The sequence below is a fragment of the Crocuta crocuta genome, unplaced genomic scaffold (genome assembly GCF_008692635.1).
Source record: "Crocuta crocuta isolate KB4526 unplaced genomic scaffold, BGI_CrCroc_1.0 scaffold134, whole genome shotgun sequence".
Taxonomy (NCBI): Eukaryota; Metazoa; Chordata; class Mammalia; order Carnivora; family Hyaenidae; genus Crocuta; species Crocuta crocuta.
In genome coordinates, this window is record NW_027530183.1 from 2,643,973 (window position 1) to 2,654,775 (window position 10,803).

The 10,803-nt window shown below is 37.8% G+C and overlaps 1 protein-coding gene across 1 annotated transcript in view; it reads right to left on the reverse strand.

Moving 5' to 3' along the window:
• Window positions 1–7,111: 7,111 nt before the first annotated feature.
• DMP1 (dentin matrix acidic phosphoprotein 1) overlaps window positions 7,112–10,803 on the reverse strand; it is an 11,214-nt gene continuing 7,522 nt past the window's right edge. Inside the window, exons 4-6 of the mRNA XM_077765096.1 lie at window positions 10,567–10,599; window positions 10,329–10,376; window positions 7,112–8,464 (exon numbers count right to left, since the gene is read on the reverse strand). Of these exons, the coding sequence (XP_077621222.1) occupies window positions 7,112–8,464; window positions 10,329–10,376; window positions 10,567–10,599 (1,434 nt within the window). The remainder of the gene's footprint in view (window positions 8,465–10,328; window positions 10,377–10,566; window positions 10,600–10,803) is intronic.

Here is a 10,803-nt window from a genome sequence, read left to right on the forward strand (position 1 = left end):
TTTTTTTTTTTAAACTCCTCAGGTGATATGCAACCAGGGCTGATAACCAGTGGACAGCTTACAATGAAATAGAAGTAGGTCTACATCCTTACTTCATTTTCATTATGCTCATTCACAATAGCCAGATTTGCAAATGGTACTTGAATAATCAATGTCTCATACTGAAAATTTGACCAATTTTCAATTTGAGACATTGTGACTGAGATACTGTTCTTAAAGGGCCTGCATTGAAGATTCACTAACTCTGGGCCCAGTGCAAAAGCAACAGTTTGAAAAGCACCTAGACTCTATGTGAAGGAGATTAATTTGATAATGTTAAGGTGTCTACTGGATAGGCAGGGGTCTATTAGGACTCTCTCTAGGGGCAAAAGTGCTGGTCTGTGCTATTTTTGCACTGTCCATCTTCCTTGTTGGCACTTGCAGACATGCACAGTCACTGAATTCTCCTGCTACTCTGCTGAAGCCAGTGGGAGCACCTCAGCCATATGCTCTTCTACTACTCCACAAAGCTGGCAGACACACACAGTCCAACAGACAACAGTCCTTGATCACGTGGCTCTGGTTGCCCAAAGTTAGTAGAAGGAAGGAGATAATAAAGATCAGAGTGGAAATAAACTAAATAGAGACCAAAAAGACAATAGAAAGATAAATGAAATTAAGAAGTAGTCCCTTGAAATACTCACCAAGAAAAAAAGAGAGGACTCAAATAAAATCAGAAATGAGAGAAGTTAGAACTGATGCGACAAAAATACAAAAGATCACAAGAGACTACTGTGAACAATTATACACCGGTGGACAACCTAGAAGTAGATAAAACTGTAGAATCATACATCTTCTAAGACTGAATCATAAAGAAACAAAATCTGAATAGACTGATTGCTAGTAAGAAAATTGAGTCAGTAATAAAACCTCCCATCAAGCAAAAGTCCAGGGCCAGATGGCTTCACTGGTAAATCCAACTAAACATTCAAAGATGCTGTAATACCTGTCCCTCTCAAACTTCCAAATAATTGAAGTCCTAGCCAGAGAAATTGGCAACAACAACAAAAAAATGTTACCCAAATTAGGAAGGAGTAAAACTATTAATATTTGTAGATGGAATGATTTTATATATGGAAAATTGTAAAGACTCCATCAAAAAACTGTTAGAACCAGTAAGTGAATTCAGTAAAATTGCAGGGCATAAAATCAATATACAAAAATCTCTTATGTTTCCATATGCTAATAACAAACTATCAGAGAAATTAAGACAACAGTTTTACTTAAAATTGTATCAAAAAGAATAGGGGCGCCTGGGTGGCTCAGTTGGTTAAGCGTCCAACTTCGGCTCAGGTTATGATCTCACAGTGCATGAGTTCGAGCCCCACATTAGGCTCTGTGCTGCCAGCTCAGAGCCTAGAGCCTGATTTGGATTCTGTGTCTCCCTCTCTCTTTGCCCCCCCCCCACTTGCGCCCTCTCTCCCCCCCCCTCAAAAATAAACATTAAAAAAAATTTTTAAATGGGCAGACGATCCAAACAGACATTTTTCCAAAGACATGCATATGGCTAACAGGCACATGAAAAGATGTTCAACGTCACTAATCGTTAAGGAAATACAAATCAAAACTACAATGAGATATCACCTCATGTCAGTTAGAACGATTATGATTAATAAGACAATAAGTTACAAGTGTCAACAAGAATATGGAGGAAAGGTAACCCTCATAAAGTGCTTGTGGGAATGTAAATTGGTACAGCCACTACGGAAAAAAGTATAGAGGTTCCTCAAAAACTTAAAAATAGAACTGCCATATGACGGAGTAATTCCTCTTCTGGTTATTTATCTGAAGAAAATGAAAATACTAATTCAAAAAGGCATATTTATCCCTGTGCTCATCACAGCATTATTTATAATAGCATGGATATTGAAATAACATAAATCTTCATCAATGGATGAGTGGATTAAGAAGACACCGTGTATATATACAATGGAATACTACTCAGACATTAAAAAAAAAAAGAATGAAATCTTGCCACTTGCAACATGGATTGAACTAGAGGGTATTATGTTAAATGAAACAAGTCAGACAGAGAAAGAAATACCATATGCTTATACTTCTATGTGGAATCTTTTAAAAAATGTGTAAATACAGAGAACAGAATGGTGGTTGCCGGAGGGGGAGCGTTTTTTTAGGATGGGCAAAATAGGTGAGGGGGATCTAGAGATACAGACTTCCAGTTTTAAAATAAATTAAGTCCTGTGATATAATAAACAGCACAGTGACTACTTTCAATAGTATTGTAATGTACGTTTGAAAGTTGCCAAAAGAGTAAGTCTTAGGGGCGCCTGGGTGGCTTAGTCGGTTAAGCGTCTGACTTTCGCTTAGGTCATGATCTCGCTGTTCGTGGGTTCGAGCCCCGCGTCGGGCTCTCTGCTGACTGCCAGTTCAGAGCCTGGAGCCTGTTTCAGAGTCTGTGACTCCCTCTCTCTCTGACCCTCCCCTGCTCACACTGTCTCTCTCTCTCTCTCTCCTAGAAATAAATAAAAAAACATTAAAAAAAAAAGAGTAAGTCTTAAAAGTTCTCATCATAGAGCTCCTGGCAGCTCAGTCAGTTAAGCATCTAACTTCAGCTCAGGTCATGATCTCTCAGTTTGTGAGTTTGAGCCCTGCACGGGGCTCTGTGCTGGACAGCTCAGAACCTGGAACCTACTTTGGATTCTGTCTCTCCCTCTCTCTCTGTCCCTTCCCCACTGGTACTCCATCAGTCTCTCCCTCAAAAATAAACATTTAATAAATAAGAGTTCTCATCACAAGAGAACAAATTATAATTTTGTATAGAGACAGATGGAACTAGACTTACTGATCATCTTACAGTGTAAGAAATGTTGAACCATTATGTTCTATACCTGAAACTAATATGTTACATGTCCATTATACTTCAATTAAAAATTGTATTTGTTGGAGTGCCTAGGTGGCTCAGTTGGCTAAGTGTCCAACTTGATTTCCATTCAATTAATGATGTCAGGGTTGTGAGATTGAGCCCTGTGTTGGGCTCCACACTGAGCATGGAACCTGCTTAAGATTCTCTCTCTCTAGGGGCACCTGGATGGCTCAGTCGGTTAAGCATCCAACTTTGGCTCATGATCTCACGGTTTGTGGGTTCGAGCCCCGCGTCGAGCTCTGTGCTGTCAGCTAGCTCAGAGCCTGGAGCCTGTCTTCGGATTCTGTGTCTCCCTCTCCCTCTCTGACCCTCCCCTGCTCATGCTGTCTCTAACTCTCTCTCAAAAATAAATAAAACATTAAAAAATATTTTTTTAAATTATCTCTCTCCCTCTCCCAGTACCTCCTCCCCCCTCACGCATGTGCATGTGCACACACTCTACAAAAATTATATTTGCTTGATCAAAGATATTTTATGATACATCATCTACCTTCATACATAGCTGTAGCTGCTAACCATAGCAAATAATGCATGTAACATGAATCAAGCTCTGCTCCCAGCTCTTCCTCAGCACTGACTTAGATTTTTCCAGAAAACAATAGTTTCACAAAACAAAGTCCAGGCAGATCTTATGAATGTCAGTGTTATTTCTTTTATTTGATTGACTAGATTATGGCAGGTTAGTCGTAAACTTTTTTGAGAATCTGATGAAAATTGTAGACCTTCTACCCACATGTATCAGTACTTCAGCAAATAATTTTAGGGAGGTTTAGAGATGCAACCCTCCATGAAGTTCAGTTTTAGAGTTCTTTTACTATATATAAGAGAATAGCCTTTAGTCTAACCCATCATTGGAATTCTTATAGCTCTGGTGCAAAGTGAGACACCTAGTGCAGACTTAGAGCATAGTGTCTTCTCAATAAATGTCAGTCCCCTTGTATTTCAAAGTCCCTCTACTCCTCATGAGAATTCCTTGGTGTTCCATACATTCATTTTGGTATTAGTGTTATTTCTCTTATCTTTACCAACATGGATCACACCCACAGCCATGGAAGTTGACTTGGTCATTTCCATGGCATTAATGTCCCTTCTCCTTTGGGTGTAGACATGGGTCTTCTCCCCATCAGTAGGACATTTTTCATTCTCTTTGCTCACCCAGAATCTGAACCTCCCCTTACATATGGCACATACATTACTGCCTTACATGTTTGGTTGAGAGATAAACTTCATCTTGTGATGTAGAAACGGAAAATAAAGATACTTTCTTTCTTGGGTCCTTTTCCTAGTACATGGGCATTTAGTGTAGGATCTGCCAATTTTATGCATCTACCATGGACTTTTTAATTGAGAACTTCATTGTGATACAATGAAGCAGGGCTCATGGAGAATGGCCTCTGGCAGCAATGACAGCTGGAATCAGTAGTCCCAGTATTATTGCCATACCAGTATTATTGGCAGCATCTAGAGTCATTACCGGTGAGATCAGCAATAAAAGCCAGTGTCTAGTGCCTTGTGGCAATCAGTGGCTTCAAGCTGAATGAGTTCTGCACATTAAGCCATGCTTGCTAAAGACTTCAGTATAAGCTTCCTTTTTTGGATATCAGTATTGCTAGTTTCTCCAACATACCATGGCATTTCTTTTTACGAAATCTTCAATAGTAATCTGCAGTCTGAAAATACATATATATGTTATGTATATATGTATATATACATATAAAATTTTCATGGAAATCTTTAGGGAAAGTAAGAATGAATTTTCCACCAATGTGGCTCTTTTGAAACAACAGGTTTAGGGAAACAAGCCATTAGAAAGTGACGAGAAGCTCTTAGGTTCTTTACATGCTGAGAGAAACTAGAGAATGTAGCATTTCTTTGCTTATGTTTCAAGTAGATAAGGCCATATTCATGTATTCATGAATGTTCACTGCAAATTTTCAGTGGTTCATTATCAAACAGAAATGAAATCAAACTCTGGTATTTCTTGGATTTTGGAGTAGTCTACTTAACTTAGCTTTTCTGTGTTTCATCTGCTCTTACTTGTTATATGTGTGTGTGTGTGTGTGTGTGTGTATTTTAAAGGGAGTAGAGAATTTATAATCTCTATGTCAAAGATGTTTTTGATATGTATTTCTTATCAAAACCTGGCTCTAGGAAGGTACTCACTAACAAGGCTGTTCTTGATCTGGCATTCAGAGACCTTAACATTGGATCCCAACTCACCTTTCAAACAATCCCTTATCACTTCCCCTTTCTCTTTCTCTCTTCCCAGTGCTTTGGTAACATTAGATTTTTTGTCATACATTAACATGCCATAAACAGTTTTGTACACCTACTTCTTTGTTCCCTGTGCTTGGAATGTGCTTCTCCCCTGTTTTCTTATTCACTCCCCAGAGTTTACCTCAGTTGTCCCAAAACGTCTTAAACACTCGGAAGAGGTTAATTATTCTCTCCCATGTACACCCATGGAAATTTAATTAGAGCCAGTTAATTAACCCATTGAGCTAGAGAACTCAAATGTAAGTATGTGGATGGGCTTGCCTCAGAACTCTTGAGATCCTTTTCAAAATAGAGAATTCTGGGTTTCTCTTTAGACCTACTAAATTAAAATCTCAGGGGATAGGATTATATATATGTTAAATTCTTAGCTTTGACATTGCGAGGGAATGGAGATTATGTGAAAGATGGAGAAGGTCAGACTGAAGGTTAGAAAGTCTTCCTCATTCTCTTGGTAAGTTTGTAGGGGAATTCTGATGTACACACTTGAAAAGTAAAAGTGCTGATGCACATTAGTTTCTTTCAAATAATTAAAAAAGAAAAGAAATACGTTTCCTTGTAGATTCCAGAGTTTACGCAAACGACAGTCTGGGAGACCAGCAAGAACTAATGTTAAACCCAAACACCATGAACTTTTGGCATGGCCGTAAGCAATGTTGAGAGCTTACTTCATTTTCTTTTTTCCTTATCTATAACAGATATATCTAATGAAATATCATAAGCAACACATCAAGTAATTTTATCAAAATGTTACCCAAATTATAAATAAAATTTTCATGAAATAATTTAGGAAAATATTTTATTTTAATGGAAGAAAAGAAACTACTCTTTAATGCTTTAAAGGAAGAGTTGTTTAATATAGATATTTCCTAATAATATCACTATAAAAATAAGTACATATTTCTTCTAGACATTATTGTCTTTATTACAAAACATATTTTGTGTTGAGGTAACATTTCCAAAGATATTTGGCAAAAATCAATTGAATTCTATATACACAATTTTGCTATGTACAACATATGTAAAGGACTCAGAGAATAGTGTTCCTAGCATTGCACATAGACTGACTTTAGGAAAAAAATAAAGCTAAAAGTTATCTATTCAAAGAGGGATCTCTTTCTACTATATCTCACCCCATCTTCCATATCATATCACCAGTTGTGAGTGAGGCAGTATTCATGGGAATTCCACAAAAAGCATCAAAACAAAGTTTGGTATTTATCCAAAATACCTCCTGTGCCATATTTTGAAAGTGTTTTCACAAACTAAATATTTAATCATATAGGATTTGCTATTGCTTATCCCAAGAATGAACAGAATTCTCTTGTCTTCAATGGAGAAATCTTGTGCAGTGCTCCAACTCTAGTGTCCTTCTGTTGTGAAGTCCTCCCTGGGTTTCCAAGGCAAAATTAGTCCCATCTTCTGTGCTTCATATATTTCGTTCATACCTCTTACATCACTTCCCACACTGCATTGCTATAATTCTTGTTTCCCTCATATGTGTCTCTCCTTATCCCTCTATAAGCTCCTCAGGAGCAAGAAACAAGCCTTAAGCTTCTTCATATCCCAGCACCTAGCATAGTGCCTGGTATGTAATAGAACCTCAATAACTGTTATGTTAATGAGTTAGTAACTATTTTAGTTGTGAACCTATAGTGCCCATCCTTTCTTGCTTTCAATCTCATTGAACGTGTTCTGGTATCATTTGATAGGATAGTTTAAATGCTCCTATAAATTGGTGACACTCTAGAAACAAATATAATATCCAGCATTTCTTTTCAGAAAGAAATGGCCTCTCGTTGTCCTTCTGATAAAAATGTCAATAAATTATAGTTATAATGATTTCCCTATTCTCCAACCCCCAAGACTACTGTGTGTGAGAGCCACTTCTTAGGAAAACTAATGATGCTGTTGCTAATAGCCATCTTGACAGTCATTGTCATCTTGATCCCCAATTGGTTTGTTGTGATAAGCATCAACTGTTAATTTTCTGCTTTCTATATCAGTGGTTTTTGACTGACCATCTTCCTCACTGCTTGATTTGCTCTCAGTCGAGTTGCTATCTTCCTTTGATTTGCTGCTGTCCTGAGAATCACTGACATCATCTTCTTCAGACTGGCTGTCCTGCTCAGACTGGCTTTCTTCACTCTGGCTCTCTGCTGAGGCACTGTGAGACTGGAGACCCTCCTGGGTAGAACTGTTTTCCTCCTCAGTGGACTCTGGGCTTTCCTCTGAGTATTTGAGGCTTTCATTAGATTCACTCTCAGCTTGCTCCTCTCTGGATTCACTTTCTGAACTAGAGGGCTTATTCAAGCTGTTCTCTTCACTGGAGTCACTATCTTCCTGATCTTCTGAGTGACTGGTGGTATTATCTGGGTTGTCACCTCTGGACTCACTCACAACATCTTCCTGAGATTCACTACTATTTTCTTGAGATGGCAAGTCAACCTCTTGACTAGACTCACTGCTGGGGTCTTGTACATTTTGACTGTCTTCTTGAGACTGATTCTCCTCACTCTCTTCTAGAGATTCACTCTTGCTGTTTTCCCTGGATTGGCTGAGGCCACCTTCTTTGGAATTGGTGTTTTCTGTGGAGTCACTCTTAACATCTTCTATTGTGTTGTTGTCATCAAGTTCACCTACGTCATCCTCTTCAGAAATGCGGGACTTTCTAAAAAACTTTCTCCTTGGATACTCCATTGACTGGCTGTCAACTGAATCCTGAGTGCTTGCTCGTTCATCACTGTTTTCTTTTGATTCTTTTGATTTGACACTAGCACTGTTCATTCTGAAGTTGCCTCTCTCACTCCTGATAGTGTCTGGATCATCATTCTGCATTTCTTCATCATCAAACTCAGAGCCATCCCCATGGCTACTATCCCCTTCACTGCTACCTCCCACCCAATGTTCCTCACTCTCACTATCTTGAGCAAAATCACCTCCCTCAGGCCTGCTGTTCACCTCATTCTCATTGTCAAGGTCCTTGCTCTCACTGGTGGTATCTTGGGCACTGTCTTCCCCGGATTGTGTGATGTCAGCTGAGTCTTCATTACTTTTGAGTCTGGAGTTTCCTCCTTGTCTCTCTTCAGGTCCTGGACCATTGTCATCATCACCAAAAGTGTCATCTCCACTGTCATCTTCATCATCATCTTTGACATCTCCTTCTTTTCCTCCATTCCTAGAAAGACCACCAGCTGGTCTATACATATGTTGATGATCATCAGGGCCCTCCTCTGATTCAGCACTGTCACTGGGGTCTTCATTTGCCTGGCGTTTGGGGTTAACAAACATGGTCAATACTCCAGGAGCGGATATAGAGAGTGTTATCTCTAGTCTCTTCCTACTTTCTTCTTCTTATATCCCTCTTTCTAACCCATGGTCTATTTCACTGCTCAATAACATCTCTACCAGAGGTTAAGGAGGAAGGAAGAGGAGTAGAAACTCAAGTCATTTCATTTTACATAGACACAGTTCACTCAATGCTATAAAAATTCTCTCAAAAACCTTTATAGAAATCACATTTATGAAATTCAAATCATATTTTAAGTCTGAAACCTGGAAGAAACTCTCAGAGAATTTTTTTCTACATTAAATAAATGGTTTGTAATACTCACTCATCAAATTGTTTGGTTTAAAACAGAGTTTTAAAAAAGTGATTTTTAAAGGACCCAAATATTCTTTTCTCATCAACTCCCATCATTTTCTTGGAGGGAAAATGTACTAGGGCACTAGAATGGTACATTTAGCAAAAATGATATTAAAATATTATAGTAAGATATACATCTCATCCAATGCATATTTATACTTCATTCACACAGGCAGAGTTGTCCGTAGAAGACTTAGCTAAAAGACTGCAACTAGTGGAACCACCAGAGAAGCTTAGTTCTAAGTGTGAGCTCAGAGAGATTATCTCCATAAGTCAAATAATTGGATGCTCTACACAAATAAGGAAGGATAGTGAGTCTTCATTTATTATGCTCTGGAAAAATCTGTTCTCTTTACCATACCATATAGCAGAACATTCTTGCCAACTTTGTTTTTATTTTTCCACCTGTCCCTACTGATCAATGTCTGACTTTCCATTTGGGAATATAGATGATGACATCTCTTCCCATTGCTAGATTTTACACTGGTATGCTGGAATTAAGCATTTGCTTAGTTCCCATACCTCAATAGGCATATATTGCACGCTTCTCAAACAGGGACTATTACTTTCATTTGAGAGCTCAGAAAACACGGAGGCAATAAATCACATCTCCAGAAAACAGCCCCCAATTCTAAACCTATAAATTTCTAGAATGTTCTTTCAACAAACCTTTAGTAAATACTGGCAAAAAAAACCTAATAATTAATCCTCTGACTGGTTGAATATAGAGTGCAACATGAGTCAAAGCTCCAGGGAGAAACCTGGTTCCTGGAATCTCCGGACCCCCACAGGTTTGAGTTTGGTCAAAATAACAGAACAGCCAATGAAGTAATGACATTTAGTCTTAGGAAAATGAAAAAAACAAAAAACAAAAAAAAACAACCAAAAATACAAAGAGTGTGCACACGAGAGAAAGCCAGCATTTTATTAAAGGGATATAATTATAAACTAAGTCATCTTTTCTCATTCCCAGAGTTAACGTTGAGACTGTTTTAAAGACAAATAATTACTAAAGAAGCTGTTTTATTAAAGATTCTTCAGGGATTTCCTATTATCTTCTCTAACAAGATCAACCCTTGACATGGAGGAGGTCTGTAGGCCCAGTAGGTATTTCATAGCTTTCTCTGCCTAGTCTGAACTACTCCAATTGTAAAAGCAACATTTTAAAGAGATGAATGAGCAATTACTTGTCTATCATGGTCTATTACTCTGTGTGTGTGTGTGTGTGTGTGTGTGTGTGTGTTCTTTTTAACTATAGTGACATTTAGAGCCACAATGTCTACATTCTGACCCCAATGATAAATATGGAATGAACATCCGAATTCACCCACTCATTTTTCTCTTCTTACTTTATGGGACTATTTAGCTAGCATAACCAGTGGTTAGAAAATATTACATTTAGAATTGTGCCAGGTAATTTAATCTAACATCATTTCCTTCAACTCCTAAGTAGTCTGAAAAGTTAAGAAAGGTCTGTTTAATTACCTGTTCCTCTGAGCTAACTTTACTTTCTTCAGATGACTCACTGCTCTCCTAAAAGGAAAAAAAAAAGTTGTTTATTTTTCCTTTTAGTAATTCCCAAGGAAAGAAAAATATATGATACACATCAGTTGCTCGCAGTTTGGATTTACTGCTGTCCAAATGGCCTAAAGTGATGAGAAGAGTGTTGAAGTAAATTTACTTTGTGAGATGTTGATGACAAAAAAATGAACAAGATAGTTACCAAGAGTGGTGTTGGTGTCTGAGCCAAATGACCCTGTAAAAAAAGGAAGGAAAACAAGTTACTCCTTCACAGATGGATCATGTCTTACAAATATTTAAAGTAATTTTAAGGGATTTTTTTTTCAGTTTCTTGATATATATTTTACATTTACATGAGGTATAATGGCATGATGTAATGGCAAAAAAAAAAAAAAAAAAAAAAAAAAAAAATGGAAGATCTCCCACAGACAAGAAAAAA